This window comes from Vombatus ursinus, unplaced genomic scaffold, assembly GCF_900497805.2.
Source record: "Vombatus ursinus unplaced genomic scaffold, bare-nosed wombat genome assembly UNPS02005659.1, whole genome shotgun sequence".
Lineage (NCBI taxonomy): Eukaryota > Metazoa > Chordata > Mammalia > Diprotodontia > Vombatidae > Vombatus > Vombatus ursinus.
The window spans coordinates 7,774,180-7,800,458 of NW_020945437.1; the positions used below are offsets into that span (position 1 = coordinate 7,774,180).

The window sequence follows — 26,279 nt, forward strand, 5'->3', positions numbered from 1 at the left end:
CCTACCTAGGATTCCATCTTCTCCTAAGTATATTGATCTTAGTAGGAAGAATAATCCTTAGAATCAGCACAAATTACAAACTCATAGATGAGAAACAGAAATGAAGTGACTTGCTTAAAGTCAGTTAATAGTTGTCAAAGTCAGGAGGAGAACTTCCCGACCTTCTCCCCTGCCTCAGTCACTGTTTATTCCACTGATTCATTGCCACCTCTCAATTGGAGGAGGGGGAGTAGATTTGAGCCAACTCCTCTGGATTCCAGATAGGTGATTGTTAAATTATTAGTGTGAGCATTTGAATGTGGGAAATCAGCAAATGCTACAAATCAGGGATTGATTTATTGCTTTGTTGATTGTCTAGACTTAAGGAAGTGCTGGAGAGGATGCTAAGAATGCATATTAAACTTTAAAGTATGTCCTCCATATATTTTCCCCCACCCACCCAGGGCAGGTTATTAAACATTTACCAGCACACAATAATAAGGCATTATTAATTTAGAAAACTTCAAAATTGTATTGATGCCAATTTTCTAGGTATAAAGAAAACCTCAAGGTTGTTTTGATTTGGAATAATCTTTCATACGGTTATTAAGTTTGCCATTTTTCTTCTGAGGCCTCTTTGTTCATGTCATTTATAAAAAAAATAAACAGCTAGCATATATGTAGTGATTTAAGGTTTGCAAAGTACTTTACAAATGTTATCTCATTTGATCCCCAAAACAGCCTGGGAAGATAGGTGCTATTATTATCCTCCTTTTACAGAGAAGGAAATTGAAGTAAACAGAGGTTAAGTGATTTGCCCAGTGTCCCACATCTAGGAAATATCTGAGGCTGCATTTAAGTCTTTCTGACTCCAGGACTAAGGACTTGATACATTTATGGGTGATGGCAAGATCAAGGGTATGACCATCTTTGTGTGTGGCTCAGGTGGAGTGGAGGAGTAGCTCTTTGTACTTTTTACTCCTAGATGCCACTGGTGTTTATTGAGTGGGGTGTGTGTATGTGTGACATGATTAGATCTGTGTTTTAGGACAATCGATTTAGTGGATGAGCAGAGGATGAATTGGTATGGGGAGAAACCCACCAGCAGGCTATTGCAGTAATCCAGACATGAGGCGATGAAGGTCTGCAACACAGTGGTGGTCTTGTCAGAGGACAAAAGTGGGCATGTTTCAGAGATGTTGCAAAGGTGAAATTGGCAGGTCTTGGCAACAGCTTGGGTATGGGGTGGGGGAACATGAGAGACAGTGAATAATCTAGGATGACTCCTAGGTTGTGAACCTGAGGGACTAGGAGGAATTAGTGGTGCTCTCTTCAGTGATAGGGAAGGTAAGAGGGGGCAGAATTTGGGGAAAAGATAATAAATTCTATTTTGGACATACTGAGTTTAAGATGTCTACTGGACCTCCAATTCAAGATATCTGAAAGATAGTTGGAGATGCAATATTGGATGTCAGCAGAAAGACTGGGGCAGGAAAGATAGATTTGAGAATCATTAGCATAGAGATGGTACTTAAATCCATGGGAGCCGATGGGATCACCAAGTGAAGTAGTATGGAGGGTGAAGAGATGACCCAGCACAAAACCCTGAGGGACACCTGAAGTTAGGGGGTACAATCTGGAAGAAGATCCAGCTAAGGAGACAGAGGAGCAATCAGACAGGTAGGAGGAAAACCAAGAGAGAATTGGGCCCCAAAGATCCAGAGAGAGAAGAGAGTATTAACAGTGTCACATGCTGTAGAGAAGTCAAGAATGAGGACTGAGAAAAGGCCATCGGATTTGACAATTAAGAGGTCCTTCCAGAGAGCAGTTTCAGTAGAATGATAAGATGGGCAGCTAGATTGTAAGAGGTCAAGAAGAGAGTGAGAGGAGAGACAGTAGAGGCACCTACTACAGATGGCCTTTTCGAGGAGTTTAGCTACAAAAGGCAAGAGAGATATAGCAAGGGTGGAACGATCAAGTCAGGGTTTTTTTCAGGATACAGGAGATATGGGCATGTTTGTAGGCAGTAGGACATGAGCCAGTAGAGAGGGAGAGATTAAACATAAATGAAAGAAGGAGGATGGCAGAGGGGGCAGTCTGTGGGAGAAGATGGGATGGAATGGAATCACCTAAACAAGCAGAAGAGTTAGTCTTGGTAAGAAGTAAGGCCACTTCATTATGGGAAACAGGGGGTGAAGGAAGAGAATGTCGCAGAAGACACCTGAGTGATGAGGGAAGAAGAGGGAGTTCAGGGTGAATGACCTCATTTTTATTCTGTAAAACATGAAGCAAGGTTCTCAGCTGAGAGATTTGGGGAGGGAGAGCGATGGGAAGGTTTGAGGAGAGATGAAAAGGTTTGAGAAAGCTACTGTGCAGCATGGGAGGGTGAGTTGATAAGAGATATATAGTAGGATTTCCTAGCAGCAGTGAGGGCCCAGTTGAGGTTATGGAACAAATTTGTAGTGGACCCAGTCAGAACAGTTGTGTGATTTTCTCCATCTTCCTTCAGCAGCATGTGTATAGGAGTGAAGGCAACAAATGGTGGGAGCGATCCAAGACTGAGGCTCAGCTGGCCATAATTGGTGATAAGGGGAGTTGGTATTCAAGAGAAGAGGACAGTATAGAGATGAATTGATTGACCAAGGAGTCAAGATGGGGAGAAGAGGAGAGAATGGCTAGTGTAGGAGAGATGGCCTGGGAGAGAATTGGGGAGTCATGGAATTGGAGGTCATAGTGTAAATAAAGAATAGGGTTATGTAAGAGAAGGCAGAGGGAGAGGTGAAAAGCCAATTGATGATGGTTGAATAAGGGAATTTCAGAATTCTTGAGGGTGGAGGTGGTACATTTGTGGGATGGCAAGATCAAGGGTATGACCATCTTTGTGTGTGGCTCAGGTGGAGTGGAAGAGTAGCTCTTTGGAGGTAAGTAGATTGAGGAACTGAGTGGTTAGTGTGTTTGAGGGAGAATCAATAATATACTGAAGTCCCCTAATATGACAGCAAGAGTTGGAAAGGAAAGAAAAACTGTAAGCTAGGTATTGAGGAAGGAAGGGGAATGGCCTGGTGGGGAGCGAGGGGTCTGTAGACAACAATAGCCAGGATTTTTATTTAGTGGTAGATATGAATAGAATGAACCTCAAAGGAAGAGAAGCTACTGAGTAATGGAGGAAGGGGGAGAACTTGGATGTGGCAATGAGGAAAAAGGAGTATTCCAACTCCCCTGTCTCAACCAGTGAGCTGAGGAGAATGAGTGAAGGTGCAGCCAATACTGGAAAGAGCAACCAGGGAGGATATGTCATTGGGGAAGGCAAGTTTCAGTAAGAGTTAGTAGATGGAAGGAATGGGAAAGGAATATATTTAAGATGGAGGGAAATTTGTTGCTAATGAAACAGGCATTCCAAAGGGCACAGTGGAGGGGCTAGAATGAAACTTTGTGGTAGAAGGGTTAAGGGGATGAGGAATTGGGTGGTAGAGGGTGTGGAATGGGATTTGGATGATGATCTACAGGAGTTCAGTCACTGGGATGTGAAGGGTATGACCAAGTGTGAGAATGTTTATCATTGAGTGGAGGGGACCACCCCTCTACCCTTAAAGGACAGGTATAGCTATATGCCTTTATTGTCATTGAAAATACTTACAACCAATCTTACTTTTCAGGTTTATCTTAAAAGCCTATGACCTAGTTATATTAACCACTGTACTAGGATTGTAGGCTCATAGATTTAGAGCTGGAAGGGACCTCAAAAGCCTTCTAATACCCTTCTCTTACAGAGGAAGAAACTAAAAGCTAGACAGATTAAGTGATAATGTCCAAGGTCACATAGTTGAGATTCAAACCCAGGTCCCTGGCTCCAAGTGCAACATTTTCCCCTCTATATCATATTACCTCCTGAGAGCCCACATTTCATAGTAAATTCACTACACTCTAAAAGTTGATCATTATTTTTGACTTATTGCATTGGTTCAGAGGTTTCCACTTTGCAAGAAGGTGAAATAAATGTGTATGGCATTTCATAGAAGGAGACCCTCTTTATAACATTAGTGTCAGGCTGGGTGTGGAACAATCTTCCTGAGCCAGTGCAAAGGCGTCCTCAGTAACACCAACAGGCACTTGAGCTTAGAGTTATGTGGGGGCCCCAGCAGGTCTGGAGGGAGGCCATGCTACTTCTTTCTGCACAAACTATGTCTCTGGCAATCTACCTGGAGAAGCATCACTTCACTGGAATTTTCAGGGCCTTTGGCAGGCATAGGGTGTGTGCCTGTTGGTTCAATTATTGATAACAGATTTGGCTTCCTGGAAAGAAAGAAAGAAAGAAAGAAAGAAGGTGGGAGGGAAAAAAAGAAAAAGGAATATGGAAAATGTCTGTAACAACAGCGATGTATTTGAATGTGCTCACAAATAACAATGAAACACATTGGAATGACACCCTGAGGGGCAAGTAGAAGGACTATCAGTATTTGACTCCTTAGCTTTTTCTTTCTTCACTGCCATACATTCGTGAAACGCTTGGGTGGTAGCTTGTGGCAGCTGAGAGCCAAAAAATGTAAACAGAAAATAGAAATCAAAGTCTCTCAATTACATATAGGGCTTAATCATATTTTAAAGCATTAGTTATTGCATTAACCTGATCTACCTTGGATTTCCTCACTTAAAAAAAAATTATCTACATAGTCCATGTCCCAAGGCACCTTGGTAAAAGACACCCTTTTAGAACTAGATTAAAAGTCCTACTGTGCATACTTTCATGATGCACCATCCAAAGGTTTTCACCATAAGGGTCAGGAAATAAAGAACAATGTGTGGACAAGTTAAGCAAATACAATCCCTATAAAGCACAGAAATTTATCTAAAAAGGATAATTTCTGTTCAGTGAGTCAATGTGCCCATCCCCAAACAAGGCACTATTTTGGCTACAATGTCTGTCTAGCACCGTTCCCATTGTTTCTTGGCATTTAATTCAAATGATTCTATGATAATTCTGGATGATAATTTTTTGGGAGAAGGGGATTGTGGAGGGAAAGAGTAATTCCTTCTTGTGCTTAGTGACTAACAACTGAGAACCAATGGTAGCTTAGGCTAAATATGCTAGGCCCATTGCCGCTGAGGCATTGCTCTAGTTAAAATCCAGTTAAGTGGCAAGAACTGAATGAAGTGGTACAAATACACCTTTGCCTGCTCTGGAGTAACTGAAAGATGAGTAATGCCATATACTATGCTGCTATGGTATATGAAAAGGAGCCAGTTGTAAACTAAAGAGAAGTCTGAGGACCTGGGTTCAAATCTAGCCTAAGACAAGCATTCATTTTATGACTTTGGGAAAATTGCTCAATCTTCTTGGGCCTAAGTTTCCTTACTTGCAAAATGAGGGGTGAGGAAAAAATTGAATGGCCTTTGAGGCCCCTTCCAGCTCTAAATCTGTGATTCTATTAAATAATATTTGATGTATGTATAAATACGGCATATAAACAATTTTTTTTTGCCTTTTCGTTCCTCTAAGGACTAACAAACAGAATGCCTCAGGTTCAACATACCATCATCACTGCATCCCCCTCTAGACCTTGCACCCATTAGAGAGGCTGAGAATGAACTGGTACTATTAGGGAACTGGACCTAACATGTTTCCAACTACAAAATGTAGGTGGGAAACACGCTTGCATGAATTTATATCTGCTTGTGCTACATGTTTAATACAAAAGAATGAAAGTCTAGATGGATCAAACCCAAAGTCCTTGGAAAACTTTTAGATAAATTTAGCACATGAACTGAAAAAAAAACCCCCAAAAACCCTATACTTTTATTTCTATCAAAAGATATGTCTTTGAATTGCTCACATGATGAGATACACGAATTAGCTTTCAAACAGTAAAGCCAGCCATCTTGTAATTTTAGGGATTTAAGAGAAACACTACAATACGCACTCTAGGGAAACACATGTACACATGCACACATATACATAGATATCCACACAGACATCACATAGTCAGCCACACCGATGTACACACACACACTCACATGTGTAAACACAAGCACACACGCACACACATTCATATACACTCTAATGACAAAGTTTGGCCTTTCCTAAAAATAAGTACAATGAAGACCATTAAGTGCTGCTGGGGAGAAACATTCTTCTCACCCCTCCCTACAATCCACGTAGTTTCCTTTAATCCAATAGCAAATCTGTGCGTATTTAAGGGGGGTGATGCGAACAGCTACATTGAAATCCTGTGGCGAGCCATTCACGTCCACCCACTGGTGTCCTGAAAAGATCCCAATAATTTTGCGCTCCCATTTCTGCTTCTGTCTCTTCCACATCCTCACATACACTCCTGACCCACTAGCCCCAGGCTGGGCATCGCACTGCTGGTAGAGGAGGTCATATGTCTCATCTTTGACATCACAGAAGCGGTACACCAGATTTCCTGGCCGGTCATTGTCATAGCCAGAGAAATGGATTCGGCCTCCGGGCAGGTGCTTGGCAGGAGGGCTCACCCCAATCTTCATGAATTTTCTCTTATGGGGTTTTTTGAGCTCTAAAAGAGCATAGTCATAATCCATCCCAATGTCATTGGCGTTCCCTTTGATCCAACCCTTGGGGACATGGGTACGTTTTACTCGAATCCATTGAAATTTCATCTTGTCAGGGATGGCTGAGTTGGAGACATTAATGGCTCGACTGCTGTCTTTCACCTTGGGCTTCAGGAAGCCCACTCGAAGTTTCTGGGCTCCCTTCACGTAGGTTTTGCCATCATGGACGCAGTGGGCAGCAGTGAGGACATGTTTCTCAGCTACTAGGGTTCCAGTGCAGCCGGTTGACAGCTTCACAGATGTTGAGAAAGGATAGTTCAGCAAGAAATCCTTGCCAAAGATGCTGAACCTGCTGTCATAACCATAAATCTGCCGCTTCATTCGAGACCGGCCCCTGGACTCTGTCTCACTTCGCTGCACATAAATGCCAACCTCCGTCTCTGTGAGGCTGCCATTGGCATAGAGTGTTTCATAAGACAAGTATTGTTTGACTTCTTCATATGTTGGCAGAGGTGAACCCTTGTGGCATTGGAGCCCACAGGAAGATGACACTTCCAATTTGGCTTCAGCGACAAACTCTGGCTTGTCTAAGTTGTGAGTGGATTGGGGCAAGATGATGGGGACTCGGTAAGCTGGCCAAGTAGGCTTCCAGTGAGCACCGTAAGGGATTACTTCCTTGATGGCGCAAAGCAGGAAGAGGAGGAGTGTTGGCATGATGGCCATGCTGAGCACTGCTCTGTGGAGACAGACCAAAAGGGAGGTTAGTAGGGCAAGTGGTTCCAAGTTCATTCGTTGTTTAAAGAACCAGGCAACATGCTTCACATAATTTCTAAAGCCTTAAAAAAATCTCTACTCTGGAATCAGGGGGCAGAGAGCAGGCTCTAGATAATACTGTCACTAAACAATGCAAGGACCTGACCTCAGAAAGATTCATAGCCCAGTTGCCCAAGCTGAAATGGAAGCTTCTTCCTTTCTATGTTTCAGATGCTGCTAATGACTCGCTGCAGCAGGGCTCCCTGAAAACATTCCTTAATCCCTTACCAACCCATGGATCTTGTCCCAGCTTTCACATAATTAACTCTAAGAGGCTTCTTTGTACTGCATCTCTCCATTTTCCAAGGCAATGCAATTCATTCATTCAACAAACATCTAAAGTATCTACCACGTTCAAGTGCTGGACCAGGTGCTCGGGGTATAGAAATCAATACAAAGTGACTCTGTCTTCAGAGACCTTATAATTGAATGCACTGAGGCAAAGGAAAAGCACACAAGTACTTGAGACTCGAGGAAGAGCATGAGCGTATGCAGGAAAAATCCAGTCATTGTATATGAGAAATCTGAGAACAAGATCATTTCTACCTTGGGGGGTGGGGAAGCATGTTGATCAGGGAAAGTATCATGGAGGAAAGAGTAGCTGACAAGGGTCAAGAAAAAATTGAAGTTGGGACATGGTGGAAAGATCATTGGCTTGGTAACCAGAGGGCCTGGGCCTGACTCCAGGCTCCACTACTGTGTGACTTAGACCAGTAACAACATCTCTGGGCCTGAGTTTTCTTATCTGTAAAATGGGGTAGTTGTACCATATTACTTCTTATGTCCCAATCAGCTCTAAACCCTAAGATCTTGTTTCTTTTTATTGGCCATCCTCCTCCGTCCATGAAATAAATGTCTATTGTTTTAGCCTAAACTGTACTGTAAGGAGCCTGTACCTGAAATGCATTTCTTCCCCATCTCAATCTGTTGAAATCCTTCTGGGAATCCAACAAAATTCCATTTCCATGCCTTTAAACTGGCCACCTCCCTGTCATTGGAATATTCTCTCCCCTTTCTTTCTACTCTGGGAGTCCTTTATTTCCTTCAAGATTCAGCTCAAGTAGCATTTTCTACATGAAGCTCTTCCTTATCCTTGATCCCAACTCCCCTCACGTCACACCTAGATTGTATACACATGTATACTATAGATAGCATGTATACATATTATGTGTGTATATATGTATATGTGTGCATATTTATGCATATACATACATACATACATACATATAGTTTTCCTGGCTAGATTGTAAGCACCTTGAGGGAACTGCTTCACTTTTGTCCTTGTATCTGCTATGCCTAGTATAGTATTTGGTGCAGAGGATAGAGTCCTGGACCTGGAGTCAGAAAGACCTGAGTTTAAAGCTATCCTCAGACACTTACTAGGTCAAGTGATCTCTGTTTGCTTGTTTCCTTATCTGCAAAATGGGGATAATAATATAATTCCTGCCTTCCAGGGTTGTTGTGAGGATAAAAATAATATTTATAAAACTCTTAGCACAATGCCTGGAATATAGTTGGTGCTATATAAATATAAGCTATTATTATCATTAAATGCTGGTTGATTGGACAATTGATTGAAAGGGGCTATTGCAGAGAGCAGCAACAGGCTGAGAATACTTTTAAGTTGAGCTTTGGGATAAATCTGGATATGTATAGAGAACCCTGGAGGCTTCCTTTTTGAGGCCCCACTTGGGTGCCACCTCCTCCGTGCTGAAAGTGTTCTCTCTTTCCCACTTCTAACTTTCCTAGTGTCCTATGTCTGGATTTCTTTGTCTCAATTTCTTTCTATCTTATTCTTATTTAGGTATACATCCTATCTCTTCTCTTTCCTCCTCTCCCATTAGATTATACAGTACTTAAGGTATTTCTGATACCCAAGAGTGCCTAGCACATAGTAACTGTTACATAGATACTTGTTGAATTGAATGATTAAGAAAGCATTTCTCATTTCCCTGAAGTCTTGAGATTGGGATAAGAAGGCTCCAGGGTGTGGAGTGTTGGCAGTTAAATTAAAAGTGGTCAGGATGGGTGAGGGTGGGGTGTGAAATGGAGCAACAAGGACAATAAAGCCCCTTCAGATGGACTCTTGCCGGTGGAAGCATTCCCCAAAATTTCCCCTGGAAGTTTCTTTCTGCAGGGACTCCTGGAAAACTATGAAGAGAGGACATGTCTGAGAGGGATGGTGACAGAGTAGCCTGTGGTGACATTAACAGGTCTATGGTTCAACCAGGTTAAGCTTTGCTGCTCATTGGTTGAGGACCCTTGCCTTAGGGTTTCAGAACAATTTTGATGGCAATATCTCCTTCTCTGGGAGAAGAATTATCATAGAATAAATGCCTCAATGATTAAGGGTAGACTGTAGAGAAAGAGAATTATAAATGGTCCATTTGTTCAGATTCCCTCAGCAGGGCATTGTGGCAGCAAGCATTTCCCATGGAACTTCATTCTTGGCCAGCTACGATAACCAATGATCTCCTGAATGCCAAAGCTGATGGCTTTTTCTCATCTTCATCCTCCTCAATGTCTCTAAAGCATTGGGCATGGATGACAACCTGCTCCTCTTTGATACTCTCTTCTCTCTTGGTTCTTCTACCTTTGTGACTACTCTTTTTTAATCTCCTTTGCTGGATCATCACCCATAATCAGCCTTTAATTGTGGGTATACACCAAGACTCTGTCCTGGGATCTGATCTTCTCTCTCTAGGTTTTCTCTCTTGGTGACTTATCAGTTCCCATGGGTTGAATGAATATGTTTGTATTGACAAGTCCCAGATCTACATTTCCTAAAGAAGTCTTTTCTGAGACTGGGGGGTGTAACTTCAACTACCTCCTAATATTTCAAACTAGATAAGCAACAGGTATCTCAAACTCAATAGGTCCAAGGCAGAACTCATCATTTTCCCTTCTAAACCTACCTGTTTGTCAACCATCTTTATTACTTTGTGACACCATCATTCTTCCAGTTACCAATGTTTTCAACCTCACTGTCATCCTTGACTCCTTAGACTCACTCACCACATATATTCAATCATTTGCCAAATTTTGTCATTTCTACTTATACTTAGGGCAGTTAGGTGGTATAGTAGACTGAGCGCCATGTCTAAAGTCAAGAAGCCTTGAGTGCAAATCTGGACTTGGATACATTCTAGCTGTGTGACCCTGGGCAAGTCACTTAACCTCTGTTTACCTCAGTTTCCTCATCTGTCAAATGGGGATAATAATAGTACCTACACTTAGCAAAGTACTGGCACGTTGTAATTGCTACATAAATGTTAGCTAATTATTATTATCATACCATCTCTCATATATGTCCCCTTCTCGTATAGCCACTATCCCAAATTAATCATCCTCATGACTTTTCAGGACTATTGAAATATCCTAATTCATCTCCCTCCCTCATGTCTCTCCTTAGTCTAATACACGCTCTGCAAAATTACCCAAGTGATTCTCCTAAAGTGCAGGTCTGTCTTTGTCAGTCTCCTATTCACTAAACTTCAGTGGCTCCCTATTAGTAACAGGATCAAATACATATTCTTTTGTGAAACATTTAAAGTTCTTCAAAACCTTGCTCCAGATTAACTTTCCAGCCTTACTACATGTGGAATTTCCTAGAATTTTTTACTTCCTCACTTCTGCCTTTTAGAATCTCAAGTTTCCTCCAACAGTCATCTCAAATGCTACTTTCTAGAGAAAGCCTTTACTAATACCCCCAACTGGTGTTTATCTCCCCCTCCTCTATTACCTCATATCTACTTTATACACATATACATATACACACATACACACGTCATCCTCCCTGGCTAAATTTTAAACTCCTTAAGGGCAGGAGGGTTTCATTTTTGTCTTTGTATTCTCAGTATCTAGCACAGTGCCTCATACATAGTAGGTGCTGTATAAATGATCCAATATTCAATGAGGGATTGTTGTTTTTTGCCTTTAATTCTTGAAGAGGACCTATGACATCACAAGGTGATGTCTTGACTTTCGAGTGAAGTGGATTTAAGTGAGGCAGAGATATAACCACTGGCAGATAAATCTAAAATCCACCAAAGGCTGAGCAGGATAAGTTAGGTCTATGTTGTATGGAAATCTCCCCATCATATCCAGTTTTACCTTGGAATTTTTTAAAAGTTTAAACAAATCCATCAATAAAAGTGCTAAGGAAGGCTGAACTGGGAAGATGCTTGAAAAAACCCATGCTAAAAACTTTTGTTGTTCTTCAGTCATATTTGACTCTTCATGACCCCACTTGGGGTTTTCTTGGCCAAGATACTGGAGTGGTTTATCATTTCCTTCTCCAGCTCTTTTTACAGATGAGGAAACTAAGGCAAATAGGATTAAGTGACTTGCCCAGGGTCACATAGCCAATAATGTCTGAGGTCACATTTGAACTCAGGTCTTCCTGAGTTCAGGTGTGGTACTCTATCCACTGCACCACCTACCTGCTTCAGCCGCCAAAAACTAGTTTATAATAAAAAAAATTCTTTTATGTATACAGAGTACTTTCCAGATTATAAAGCACTTTCACTTATAGCTCTGTCATGCAGGTAGTACAAGCATTATTATCCTCATTTTACAGATGAAGAAACTGAGGAAAAAGAGAGGTCAAGTGACATCTACAATATCGTACAACTAGTAAATGGAAGAAATAAGACTCCAACTCAGGGCTTCTAAAAAGTCCAGAGTTCTTTCTACTGTGCCACCTTTAACTGAAGTTATTTAGTTAACTAACACTCCATTTTCAGGTGTTAAAGGATATAATCTCACACTGATTAATTATTATTGTATTAATTATACTCTGATTAGTTATGCTTCAGTGGATCTGTGATCTTTTTATGTGTGTGAGATAAAAAAATTATGCAGATTACACTCACCTTGTATTTGTTTTATATATGTATATATATATATATATATGTATATATATATCTATATCTATCTCTTATAATTCTCTGGGAATATAGTGTATTACCCCAATAGAATATACGTTCCTTGAGGGCAGGGACTTTCCTAGCCCTTTGTAGCACCAGTCTCTAAAACAAAGGATACTAGAATTATAACTCCAGAGCTGGAAGGGACCTTATGTCATCTAGTCCAGGTTTTCTTAAATTTTTTTCACTCAAGATTCCTTTTCCAGTTTTGTGATGGGCAGCATTTGTTGGTGTTATATGACTTGAGGGCCTGCACAGTGCAAAGTGTACATGCTTTGTGTTCAGAACCAAGGCTCCAGTGAGGTTGCCCGATTGTAACACAGGTAAGCACTGCCACAAACACCTTGGATTCACTACATGTTTGATTTTGAATTAATGTTTGGTCATTGCGCACTCTGAAACCTTTTACTGTTTCCAAATTTTTCACAACCCCATATTGAGTCGTGACCCACAGTTTAAGAAGCACAGTGACAATTCCTCATTTTACAGATGAGGAAACTGAAGTGATTTGCTGAATATCACACAGTTTATAAGTGGCAGATGCAAGATTCAAATCCAGGCCCCTCATCCAAAATCCAACACTCTTGTCAGTGGACCAAACTGCTTCTCCAACATCTTTAAGTCTTAATAAATGCCTATTAATTGCTCATATCTCATCCTGTGTTATTCAACCATTCAATCAATCAAAAACACTGATTAAGCACCCACTGTGTGCTAGTCATTAGGGATACAAGTACAAAGAATGAAATAAATCCTACTTTCGACGACCTTGCATGCCAACAGAGAGTCAAGAAATACATATGTGTGTGCATATGTGTATGTATGGCACCTGATGAATGCACAGACCCGATAAGTTGTTCTGCTAATGTAACCTGTATACATGTTACATGTACATACAGAATAAATACAAATAGATACAAAGTAGTTAAAGAGAAGATAGTTTGGGAGGGACAAAACTAGCAATTTTATCTGTGTCTATGTGGAAATTCTTCAAGAGGTCTCCCTAATATTCTGGGGGCCTTCTACCATGGATGCTGTCGTGCATGCAAACTTCATCCCTGACTCTTGCTACCCGACCAATTCACCTCCCCTTCAAGTCATGCTGAAGATGTCTTTTACACCTCTTCTTGTGTGTGTAAGCCATCACTGATAACATGCTGCAGCATACTTACAGCCATAAGGCAACATCCTATTGCCTTTTGGTTAACTATAATTCAGATATTATAGTGCTTCTCAAGGTAAGCCTTATGAATTAATGAATAAATGAATTCATTCATTAATTAAGAAATTAATTTGAAATGTGGGATTATTGAATTAACCAAAAGCTTGGCTGATGTTCACCTTTGTGCTGCCAATAAAAAAAGACCATTAAGCAAATTAAAAGACAGATATTGAATAAAGGGAACATCAGATCTTTTTGAAGGCCAGTTATCTTCATATCCTTTAAAAGCCCCAGTTTATATATAAGAAATTAACTAGAAATTTGCAACTAGAAATCTGCAAATTTATTATACCTCATTCTTGTATGTCTACTCTAGCAGGTTGGACTGATTTCTTGTTGAAACACCATGGTAATATATTTTTTACTGGTTCCAGTCACCATATGAATCTGAATTTGATTAAACTGAATTTCTTTAGGAATAGACTTTAATTCGACTCTCCCCCATTTCTGACTGCCCTTCTAGCCAATGATCTGGATTCTAGTACTGTTTTTGCTGTTAACTATCAGTGAGACTACGAATAAGTTGATTTACCTTTGGGATTCAATTTCCTCATTTGTAAAATAAGGGGGTTTGGACTCAGGGGTGGAGAACCTGTGGCCTCAAGGCCACAGTTGACACTGACAATCCTTATTGCTTAAAAATTCGAGTTCACATGAGGGGCTTCTCTCTCTCTCTCTTTCTGTGTGTGTGTGTGTGTGTGTGTGTGTGTGTTTACACTTATTGTTATTTTGCCTCTCCCCTCAACCTCTTAATATGGAAACTCTCTCCACTGATACAGACTGATGAATTCCCCCATAATTTATAGTTTTGGAGAGTTGCCTGGGGCAACAGAGAGGTGAAGTCATTTGTCCATAGTCACACAGGAATCAGCACTGGAACTAAAGTCTTTCTAATTCCAAAGTCCACCCTGTATTCATACTGCTTCTTAAATGGCCCAATCTGTCCCTCAGAGCTAAGGCAGAATGTTACTAGTCCCAAATATGGATTTTTAACTGGTCAGTCAAAGACCAATAGGTTTGATATTTTCTGTGTTCAATATTTACACTATTAATTTTCTTAGCAACCTTTCCTCCCTATAAGTTATCTGTATTTCTTGGGGGTAAAATTGGTATTAATAGCCATTCAAATTCTTTCTGAATTTTTAATTTTATCTGCCAACAAACCACTCACAAGTACCCTAAAACATGCCAAGGGTCGGCTTTGTCTTGATCTCCACGCTTCTGGATGGTTACATAGTCACTTTGTTTACAAACATAATCTGTCTTGCCCTTTGCAGCATCGGACAGTCTACTCAGCACTAACTCAGCAGGGTTATGGAGGGTGGAGGCAGCAGGAAAAAGGAAAGTTTACATTGTTAACCGATCCTACACTGCAGGTGATCTGGCTTCCTCAATTTGTCCAGAAAACCTGCAGATTTCATCCAGCAGAGGGCAGCTTTCAGGAATGTGAAGGGAGGAATGTGAAAGTTATGCTTAGATATGCCTAACAAAATGTAGTTTAGGGAAAACAATTTATCTGTCTACTGTAGGATTTCCCCAAATCGATGCACCCCTGTCTCCAAAGCCTCTTGTAACACACTGATGTTCATTGTAACTAACACACACACACACACACACACACACACACTCACTCACTCACTCACTCACTGGAGATGTGCAGTGGAAAGAGGGTTAGGGCTGAATATGGAGTAAGAAAACCTTTGCTACTTACTATCTTGCATGACCTTTGAATTGACCAGAAGCTAGGTTTGTGGCCTCAGTTTCCTCATATGAGAAAAATGAGAAAGTTGTTCTGGGTGGCTTCTAAGGTTCCTTCCAGCTCTAGATATCTGCTTCCCCTCAGGTACTCACACATCAATTATTGTTATAATAGTAATAGTTCACACATAAAGGCTGCCTTATAGTTTACAAAAATCTCTTCTCACAGCACCCTATCAAGTAAGTATTGACAGTATTTTATAGATAAAGAAACTGAGGCTCAGATCATCCCCAGTTGTTAGTGCTCCTCCCAAGGCTCCATCACTTTTATTTATTTTGTATCTATACTCTACTTTCTAGATCTAGGAAGATCTGTTGGATCTTCTCAGTCAAATCTAAACTTCTGCAAGGCAAGAATTGTCTTGCTTTTGCATTTGTATCCTTAGGCTTATCACAGAGCAAGTACCTTTGAAGTTTGTTGATTGATTGGAAAGACAAAAGGGACAAGAATGGGGATGGGACCTGTTATGTCACAGATATAAGTGAGATCATCAGGTGAGGAAACTCTCTCTACCGTCTTTGCAACTTTGAGTCTTAATTGCCTAGCACAGAGGTTAAGTGACTTGCCCATGGTCAACACAGTCTGACTCTACTGAATCAGAATGCTTTAAAAAAAAAAAGGATTCTAATCCCACCACTCCTAGAATAAGTCACCAAGGGACAAACGATCATTGTTTCCATTTTAATTAACCCTAGGTAGACCTACTTTTCCACTTATAAAAGATTATACTGATATAAAAAAAGCTTTAAACAGGATTGTAACAACCGTATTTCCAATTTTAGCCACAAAGTGGTCAGTCATTGGTTAAAGAAAATAAGAAAGACACTAACGAGATGCTTCTGAATGAATCATCTTATAGCAAAGGAAAGCAGACTTTATAGAAATAATGGCAATTTCCAAATCTTATGACCAATCTATCCAAGTTTTCGTGAAGAAAACTGTGGTCTGTGTGGTTTCATTTCCAAGTCCAAGGCTTTGCCAGAAGTAGTTACTTGATATACATACAAACACACTCCAATGTTTCTCACTAAGTACTTTCATACAGCACTTTATCTATAATGACAAAGGAGAAGCAAAATGGAAAATTTAGATAAGCAAATATTTTCTCAATGCAACATCCTGTACTACAGAAATTTTTACTTTCCTAGCTTTATAAATCTGACTCATTTAGCATATGTAACTGTGACAACATCACAGAATCATAGATTTAGAGGTGGAAGGGACCTTACAGGCATAGTTCAATTCCCTCATTATACAGATGAGGAAACTGAGGTCTAGAAAGAGTAAAGTGCCCAAGGTCACACAGGTACAGGCTTTGAACCTATATATAGCCTAGGATTCTAGAGCCAGCAATTATTCTACTGTACCACTCAATTCTGTCCCTTTTATACCTGCATTCAAGGAGCATCTGTGATTTCTGCAGATTGGGAAACTCCCTCCAGTTATTGCAATTCTCTATGAGTTCAGAAATACATCTTACAGAATTGTCTAAGGCACACAGGGGATAAGAGACTTGCTTTGGTCTCACAGCCCTTACAGAGCTGGGACTATTCCCTCCTGTCTCTGCAACCTTACTCTCTCAGTATCCTGATGGCAACTCTTTTTTTTTTTAAGTCCTGTCAGTTTATTTGCTTGAAATCATATTAAAGAAGTAATGTTTCTTTGGGAATAACAACTTCTCCAAATTATACAATAACCAGTTAATATATACAGATCCATGGAAATCCAAACCTGATGGCAACATTTGAGAGCAAACCTAGCTGCCACAACACAGACTTCGTCTGTGCCAAATACTTGGAGAAATGAATTAGCCCTCTTCCAATGGCAAACAAGTACTGGAGAGAAAATTTAATGCTTAGTAAGGGTTTTCTAATTGTGCACCTTATAATGTGCTATAACCACTGTAAAAACAGTAGTTACTGAAAGAAACAGTGTAAAATTTTGTAAAGACAAATGTTGTGGTTATAGTTTGGAAAGATGAAGAAAGTTTTTCCATGGGGTCTGAGGCCAGGGGCATAGACCAGTTGGTTAAAAAGCAGGCTAGTTCCAAAAGCTAGAGGGGGGGGGGGCTTACTCTCATTTTTTCTAAGTCAGAACCTGTTAAAGGAAAGCAGACCCAACCATGTAATGGTTTAAGAATAGTAGAAAGCCTTGCACAGGAAAATACAGGATGTTAATGGATGATAGTGAATGGTTAACAAGATCTTACTTCTTTTGTGCCAAAGAGGAAGCCCGATGGATGGCTCAAGTCTGAGGACCCAGCTGGTATGAAAAAACTAGAGACTATAAAACTTGTTCACAGGTAAGACCCCCAAAAAATGTCTCCCAGGAATCAAAGGGAGTTTTGCATGAACTCAGCCTGAAGCCTTTCATCCTTGGGGCATACAAAAATCAATGAGCTAGAAAACCTGACACCTACTAGTGGCCGACTGGGTTCCGGCAGCAGCAGCTTGCTCCGACACACACTAATGGGCATTTTGGCACATACTCTAGGGAGGACAAAATGCATTCATATTCTGAATTGAACCGGATAAGCAGTGGAATGTTCCCCAAATGAGATATATAGTTGTCCTGTTGCTTTGAGTTTGGGGAAGGAAAAAAAAGTTTTCATAATCCATGAAAGACTGCACCAAGTTGTTACTATTGCTTGGCTTTACAGAAGATGCCACGCAATTTCAAAACTACAGTGTATCTATAGGCAGGAAACGAAAGTTTTTACACATATGTTCACTCTCCTAGATAATTTGTTTTAGGTGATCCTCCGCCCCCTCCCCCCTCCCCCACCAAATACACTCTATTTTAAACTCACACTTCAAACATACTAGGTGAAGGGAAGGTCAGCACTATTACACAGGGACAAATGTACACAAGTGCCACCCTAAAAAAAAATACACGATTGATAAGAGCTATGTGAGCAGAGTGTGACATTTGGGGCTGCTGCTGAGTCTAACCTGAAAAAAGAAATGCAAGTTCTTTCCTTTCTTCATAGTTAGTCCCTGCAAGTTAAAAAGGTTACTCTGACATTGGCATATCTCCTTCTTAAGAATTTAAAGGCTCAGAGTTACTTCTGAGCTCTAGGACCTCAGGGTACAACAATCTCATACATCAACATTGCTCCTTTATGAGCAGGCAGACTTTTCACCAGCTGTGGTGGCTGTTTCTGAAGTCTCATGGGTGTCACCCAATGGGAAATAAAACAAACATGATTTTTATCAGCTGCTTTCTCAGGAGATAATCGACCAGAGCCTATTTGTATTTCTAAACAGTGCACTTCAGGGGGATGTCCAGCTCTTTTAAAGTCTCTCCACTGCTTCCCCTTTGCTCTCCTGCTTTCTATTTAAAAGTTAACAACCCACGAGAAACGGTTACAGCCGAAAAAAAAATCTTTGCTTCCAGCAACTGTTGATAATATGTTGACAGGAGTTCTTGATGGAAGGAAACCAAAGCCTTAACTTTTCTTCTTCTACTAGGGTGTGTTCACAATCTTGTGCCTGAGAGTTAAACATTAATTTCCACTCATAGACCCACAGCACTTTGTAAAAATAAGCACTTGCACACAGGCACACACATACACAGACACACAGACACACAAACTCAAGAGAGGGAGCAAAATAAAAGAGGAAAGTGTGTTTTTGAAAGCATTTACCCACTTACACCTTGACCTCAATAGAGTTCCCTTCATACCAGCTGTTTTTCTCCGCTTGCATAAAGAACGATCATCCTTGGGATTATTTCTCAAATCCTGTGGCATATTTCATTGAGTCCTAGATTGTTTGAAGGGACCTCACAAAAGATCTACTCCAAAATTCCTCCCTCCATTTGACAGAAGAGGAAACCGAGGCGGCGTGTGTGTGTGTGTGTGTGTGTGTGTGTGCGCAATGCTTTGTCCAAGGTCACACAACAAGTTAACAGCAGAGAAGCCTAGATCTCAGATATACTTCCTGCCACCCAGTCCAGGGCTCTTTCCACTGGACCACTCTGCTTCTGTTCAGGATAAATTTCCACTTCATCCGTACTAAAAAAGCAAAAACAAAAAAGTAAGCACACAAAATTCCCTTTCTTTAGCTAAGTGGTGAGAAATGGGGTACTGTACATTCCATTTTAAATCTTTCTGGAGCTGTAGCAACTCCAGCGTCAGTACTACCGTCTCCTCTAGGCATGGGCTGACCAGTGGGCACACAGAGGCAGTGATGGGGCAGCATTCCCAGTTTGTCGCCAGACACTGGTCTGTCTGTCTCTGTGTGTGTTCGTCAGTCTGTCTGTCGACCTGCCTGCCTATCAGTCAGTCAAGCGGCACTCACCCCTTCCTTTGTCCTGTTTCCAGACGCAGTTCAGTGGGTGGGCCCCCTAGCTCTTTGGAGCTGCCCCTCCCCGCCTGGCCCCGGAGCAGGTCTGGGGCAATGGCCTTTTCAAAGCGGAGCGCAGTTCCTGCTGCAGGTCTCCCATTACTCGGGCGGGGAACGAAGGAGGGCAGAGCGCGGGGCTGGGCTGGGAATTCCGGGAGGGAGAGGGAGAGCAGAGTGGAGTAGAGTCCAGGAGTTGCTCAGATATGCCTGCCCCCTTGGCCCCCCGCAGTTTACCTCCGCTCTCCCTAAGGCCAGAAGCATACTCACCCCGTGCCTCGCATCCCTGCGCCCCGACCCAGTTCCGTGCGCCCGGGCGCGCTCAGACAGGTGTGGGCACTGGAAACGAGTGGGCTGCTCCCATCTCTGCACCTCCCGGCGGGTAGTGGCAGTGAGGACGCGCGCGCGCTCGTGTGTGTTGTGTGTGTGTGTGTGTGTGTGTGTGTGTCTGTGTATGTGTGTGCTCGCGTGTGCTGGGCAGGGGGTAGCTCAGCGTCCGCCGGTTTCCCTCCACCGGCTCCTCCTCCTTCACCTCCCCTCTCCTTCTCTCCTCCCCTTCTTTACTCCTCCCCACCCTCCCTCTTCTTTCCCCCTCTTTCCGCCTTCTCTTCCCCCTTCCCCCCTCCTTCCACTCTCTCCCTCCTCTCTTCCTTCTTGTTTTTCCCGTTTCCCCAATTTCTCCCCTTTCTTCTCCTCCTTCTCCCCCCCTTCTCCCCGTTCTCTCCCTCTCCGATTTGCCCCTCCTCCCCTTTCCTTCTCTCTGACTCCGGTCCTTCTCTGTCCCTTGAGGAAAGGCTGAAGTCGACCGTTGCGCGGGCGGACCTAATGTTGCTTCTGCATGGGTGGCTTGAGGAGCTAGGGCTCCATCGTTCTACACTTCCCTTGCAGGTGCCACTTGCTTTTGCTAAGCTTCTCACAACTCTGCGCCACCCCCTTCCCATTTTTTTTCCCCCGAGAGAACTTAGCATGAAGACTTTCCCGTTCCAACGTGCTCCAAACTTAGAACAACCTAAACACATTTTCTCTCAGCCTTCTCCTCCCCAACGTAGTTGGCTTTGCACCCCCTCTCTGTGATTGCCGACAGTCTGCTGTGAGGGATTCTGCTTGTCATCACCCTCTCCTCACTAAATTCCTGCCCATTCCTTAAAGCTCAACTCAAATGTCACCACCTCCAGGACGCCTTCCCAGACCGCGGGTTGGTAAGGACCTTTCCCCTTCCGACTTCACATACCGTTTTACTTGCTCTTTGCACGAACTTCCCAAGTATAATTTTGTATTACGGTTATATGTGTACCATCATGTCTTCCTTCTGCTAGACTCCATTAGTTTGTAAGCTCCTTGCAGGAAGGTAATGTTTTAATTGTTGTCCTTATATACTCAGAGATTAGTACTGTGCTTGGCACATAGTAAATGCTGATAAATAAATGAACTTAATCAATCTTGTAGACTGTAAGGCTCCGTTCAAAGGTTGGGATTCTGTCTTAAAATTTGTATTTTATGTGGAGCCTGGCACTTTGCTCTGAACAATCCTAACTAACCCATCCCAGTTCCTAGCTGACAGTTTGATGAGTGGCAAGGTACCTGGCCAGGCATTCCCTTTGGGGTAAGTACTTAATGAACACCTGTTGAATTGGTTGAATTGCCAAGGAATCCCAAGACCTGGGTTCAAATCCATGTTCTACCACTCTGTTTGACTTTGTCTTGTTTGTTGTGTGGGCCTTAATTTCTTTATCTGTAAAATGAGGGGTCTAGGACCAGCTGACCTCTAAAGTTCCTCCCACCTCTGGGAAGATCCCATGATTGCCACCTTACCTTCCAGACTGGAGATTTTGCTAATCTCTTATTTTGGTTGCAGGTTCCTCATTTGAGTATTTTATGCTGATCTTAAATGTTTTTTTTTTCTCCTGCTTAGAAAACATAAACTTGGAATGGGTAAAGAGCATGATTCTCCTGAAGTATTTTGACTGAACCTCTAGAGGCCTAGGGCACACCTAGTGGGCCCTTATTAAGTCTTTTCTGCAGTACCAGCACATGGCTCCTAGGCAAACTTGCCAAGCTGTTGAAGTTTATAATCAATGCAGTCTCCCCTGTGTGCTCCCTCCCCACTCACAGCACTCATGCCATGTTCCACCCCCCTCTACTTTCCTTTAGTCACTTCAGAGCAGGCATTCCTGGACCAATTATGCTTTTTACTTCTTCAACTCCCCTTTCCACACTGTTTTAGCTAGTGAACTCAGGCTAAAATAAAAACCTAGGGCAACCATGAAGGAGAAAAGACTCCGAAAAATATGTGGCCTGAGAGAAGTGTGTGGAAGGGAGATAAGTTGCTTGTACGTATGTCAACTTCACCCTCTGACTACCTTTTGGAGGCGTTGCAAAAGGGTCAGAAGCCTGGAGATCATCGAGACAGGTTGGATGATTTATTGCATGAAAGAGATCTCCCTCTAGTGTTCTTATCAAAGCCTGCTTTGGGGAAAGGATCTGATATACTTATTCATACTAACATGTTAGTGACTGATAAGGTATTCTTACTGGTGCCAGCATGGTAAAAACACAAGATGAGGGTCTAGTTCTAGTTCTGGCACTAACTAGCAGTATGACTTTGGGCAAATCATTCAACCTTTCTGGAATTCAGTTTACTTATTTATAAGTAAATAATCTGGTCTAATAGTTGCTATCTATGTTCTGTCTATCTATATTCTAAAGTTCCTTTTGTCTCAAACATTTTCTGTGATTCTCTGTGAGTCCCTATGTGACTCTAGGATAAAATACAAACTCCTTTGATTTCTACCTACATTTTCAGGCTTATTATACCTTATCCCCCTTTTTGTATCCCTAGCACTAGAACAGTGCCTGGTACATAAAAGATGCTTAATAAAGGGATGCTTTGATTCATTGTTTGATAAGTGACAGAGCCAGGATTCAAGATGGGGTCCTCTGACCCTAGATCTAACTTTCAGAACTTTTTAGGTAACTCTTTATTTTCCATCAATAGTTCTACTTAGTTCCTACATTGGTTCCCCAAACATCATGGCTTATTAGCTAAAATCTCATCATCATTCGTATTGACTCAGCTTTGATACTCAGCACCTTTTCAGTACTGTCAGCTACTGATGTTAATCTTCTGATTAGAGGGTGGAGCAACAAATTCCTCTCAAAGCCTTCCTTTATAGAGGGCTCTGAACATTCCAGGTAACTCTTCATTTTCCATCAGGGGCTCTGATTGGTTTCCACTGCATTAACATCATGCCTCAGGGAATCCCATGGTGCACCTCCCCCTCCTTTTCAGTTTCCTTTTCAATGTCTTTCCCCATTAGACTGTAAGCTTTTTGAAGGCAGATACTTTTTCTTTTTTGCACCCTCTAGGGTTAAGCACAGTGCCAGACACATAGTGGTGCAGCTAGGTGGCGCAGTGGATAGAGTGCTGGGCCTGGAGTCAGGAAGACCCATCTTTGTTAGTTTGAACCTGGCTTCAGATACTTACTAGCTGTATGAGCCTGGATAAGTCACTTAACCCTGGTTGCCTCAGTTTCCTCATCTGTAAAATGAACTAGAAAAGGAAATGACAAAGCACTCCGGTATCTTTGCTAAGAAAATCCCAAATGGGGTTACAAAGAGTTGGATACAACTGAACGACAAAAAAAGGAAGGTAGTAGGCAATTAATAACTGCTTTTTGATTTATTTGTGGGTAGTAAAAATCATTTGTTAGGTTGGTATTAAAAAAGCATTTTGGACTGGGAGTCAGGAAATTTGGGCTCCTGCTTTACGCTGCCATTAGCTACTCATGTGATCATAGAAAAGACACTTTACCTCTCTAGACCTCAGTTTCCTCATCTGTAAACTGAAAGAGATGGACTGAATGATCTCTTAAGTCCCTGCCAGCTCTAGCATTCTATAAAAGCCTACCTTTATTTAAAAAAAAATGCCATAACAAAAGAAAATAAAGGCTGTCCTTAAAATAACCTCTGCTCCTTCCTACCTACATGTGCACACTGAAGCATGCGTAAGAACACCCCTGATTTGGTTCTAATCCTGTCCGGTTCTTAATAAATGGATTGTGGTACTCCTCCAAATTTTATACATTCTCTAGTGTTCCATTTTAAAAAAATCATCATCCACTGTACTCATTTTAAAGAGCTTGGAAATCTAAACATGGTAAGCATAATTTCTGATTAGGTTGGAATGATAATATATGCCTGTGGCTACCTATCAATATTTTCACATGGATACACTTTGTATTCAGAGAAAATGCAAGATCTTCATTTAGAGAAAGGGCTGCAATAATCTTCCTCAAAGGAATATATACAGTAATATGAAGTTATCAAGAAGAAAAACAGGCTTTGCCAGCTAGCAATTTCCTGTGCACCATGGGCACCATTTTCAAGTGAAAAATTAGAAGCATTGTGAAATAAGTGTGTGTTTCTCATTTTCTCTGGTCAAGATTGAAAATTCCCCAGATGCCAGCACTGGGCTACTCTACTACACTCCAACTTGGTTATTGAATCTTATAATCAAAAACAACCAAAAGGAGAAAAAAAAAGAATTCATTATTCCTTCTTTAAATTAGGGGGAACCTAAGACGATTCTTGCCTACAAAGTGAATTTTTTAATAAGCCAGCCCTGATTGCTTTATATGAGCCTGTTATGTAGAATTTTTTCTTTCAAAAAGTCCTACAAACTCCTGTCTTTTAATGTTTTTTTTTTAGAAAAAAGTTCTTCTAAGGGAAAAAAACCCTAGACCTTTAATTTTTAGTTTGTATTTATCCATAATGTTTGTTCTTTCTCACTTTCTTCTTCTTTCCTCTCTTCTTTTTTTTTTTAAAGATACCTTCATGATGTACATAAGTACAACTGAGAATTAACTAGTGAGCTATGTGAGGGCAGGGATCAGACCTTATTTCATCACTGTCTTCCAAGCTACTGGCACAGACCACTGAACTTATTTTAATATCTAGTGTGTATTACAGTAAAAAGAAGATGGGACCCTCATTCAAATCTGAGAACTTACACTACCTGTGTGACCTCGAGGAAGTCACTTAACCTACTTGGGCCTCAGTTTCATCATATTTAAAATGAGAGTCTTGTCCTAGGGGGCCTCAAAGGTTGGTTCTAGCTCTAGACTCCAGAGCTATGGTTCTATGATCAATATTCCAATGGTTCTGTGTTCTCATTATTCTCTACAACAATACTGACCTCAGGCAATCCATCCACAGACACTGTATGCTTGCTAAGTACTTACTGAATTAATGAATACTTAATATTTAACATCAATTTAATATTTAAATAAACTCAGGAATATTTTAATTTATATTTTATTAAGAAGTTACTACATGCATCATTTATAATAAATATTGAGTATATATTTAGTATAGTTTGGTAACTGTTAAAATTAATCAACAAACAAACATTTTTTTTAAGTATCACTATGTGGCGGGAGCTGTGCTGGGCAACAGGGGATACAAATAGGCATACAAAAATCAACACAGTCCCTGCCCTCAAGGAGCTGATATTCTACTGTGACCTACAGTGGTCCCTACTCTCACCAAATCTGTTCACTGGTGGTTTAATATTTTCCAAACAGAAACTAAACTTTGGTCTTCATTTTTCAGGCTATTTGCCATTCTTCTCTTACATCTCAAGGTTATAGATTCAATCCCAGGTAGGCCCCATTATCTTCACTGATGCTTATCAAACAAAGGCATAAATTATCCTCTTTCTATTTGCATCCCTAAAAGATTTATCAGCAGCCAAACTGTGGATTTGTTTTATTGAGACACTTTTTTATTATTTCATCTGAGTAGTTATTTACCAAGCTGAATAGTTTCATTACATTCTGACCTGTTCTGCCAGACAGTGGGATCCTGAATTGCTATCTCTCTATGACACCCCTCCACCACCCCTCCACACAATTAAATGGGTCTGTAGGATCTTAGAGAAATTATTATTGCTTGATACCATCACAAAACTATGAAGAGCTGACTCTTACTTGAGACCAGATTGGGACAAAATGTGAAGATAGAGGAACATTTTGTACACTATGGTAAAGTGATGTGGTGGAAATAGTGAGTGCTGGGCTCAAATTCTACCTTTAAGGTGTGGTGGTGACCTTGGGAAAATAATTTTCCTTTTCTGAGCCTCTATTCTCTCATCCATAGAAAGGAAGAAAGGAAGAAGGAAGGAAGGAAGGGAGGAAGCAAGGGGAAAAAAAGGAAGGAAGAAATGAAAGAATGAAGGAAGGGAAGAAAGAAAGGAAAGAAGCAAACATTTATTAAGTGTACCAGGCACTATACTAAGCACTTTAAAAATATCTCATTTAATCCTTGCAATAACCCTGGGAAGTAGGTGCTATTTTTACCCCCATTTTACAGGTGGGGAGACTAAGAGAGACAGAAGCTAAATGACTTGCCCAGGGTTACACAGTTAATAAGTGTCTGAGGCTGAATTTGAATAGGTCTTCCTGATTCCATGTGTAGTGCTCTATCCTCTGGGTCTACCTGCAGAGGCTGTTGAACTAGATCAGTGGTATCACACTCAAATAGAAATGAATCCTGGTGGACTGTATCTTCACTTTATATTATCTGTGTTTTATTCTATTTTTACTTATTTGTTAAATATTTCCCCATTCAATTTTAATCTGGTTTGGGACCACTTGGGAATGTTCTAAGCCTGCTGCATGTTTGACACGTCTGGACCAGATCATGTTTTT

At 41.2% G+C, this 26,279-nt stretch overlaps 1 protein-coding gene across 2 annotated transcripts; it reads right to left on the minus strand.

The window, feature by feature from the left end:
* Positions 1-3,580: 3,580 nt before the first annotated feature.
* PRSS23 (serine protease 23) lies at positions 3,581-20,066 on the minus strand. 2 transcript variants are annotated; one of them, XM_027848131.1, is made up of 2 exons: positions 19,843-20,066; positions 3,581-7,243 (listed from the first exon to the last, which is right to left on the minus strand). In XM_027848131.1, the coding sequence occupies exons 1-2, from the start codon at positions 19,854-19,856 to the stop codon at positions 6,112-6,114; spliced, it is 1,146 nt and encodes a 381-aa protein (XP_027703932.1). In that variant the 5' UTR covers positions 19,857-20,066; the 3' UTR covers positions 3,581-6,111. The 2 variants fall into 2 exon arrangements, with proteins under 2 accessions (XP_027703932.1, XP_027703933.1); XM_027848132.1 differs by lacking the exon at positions 19,843-20,066 and adding an exon at positions 19,531-19,669.
* Between the last annotated feature and the right edge of the window lie 6,213 nt (positions 20,067-26,279).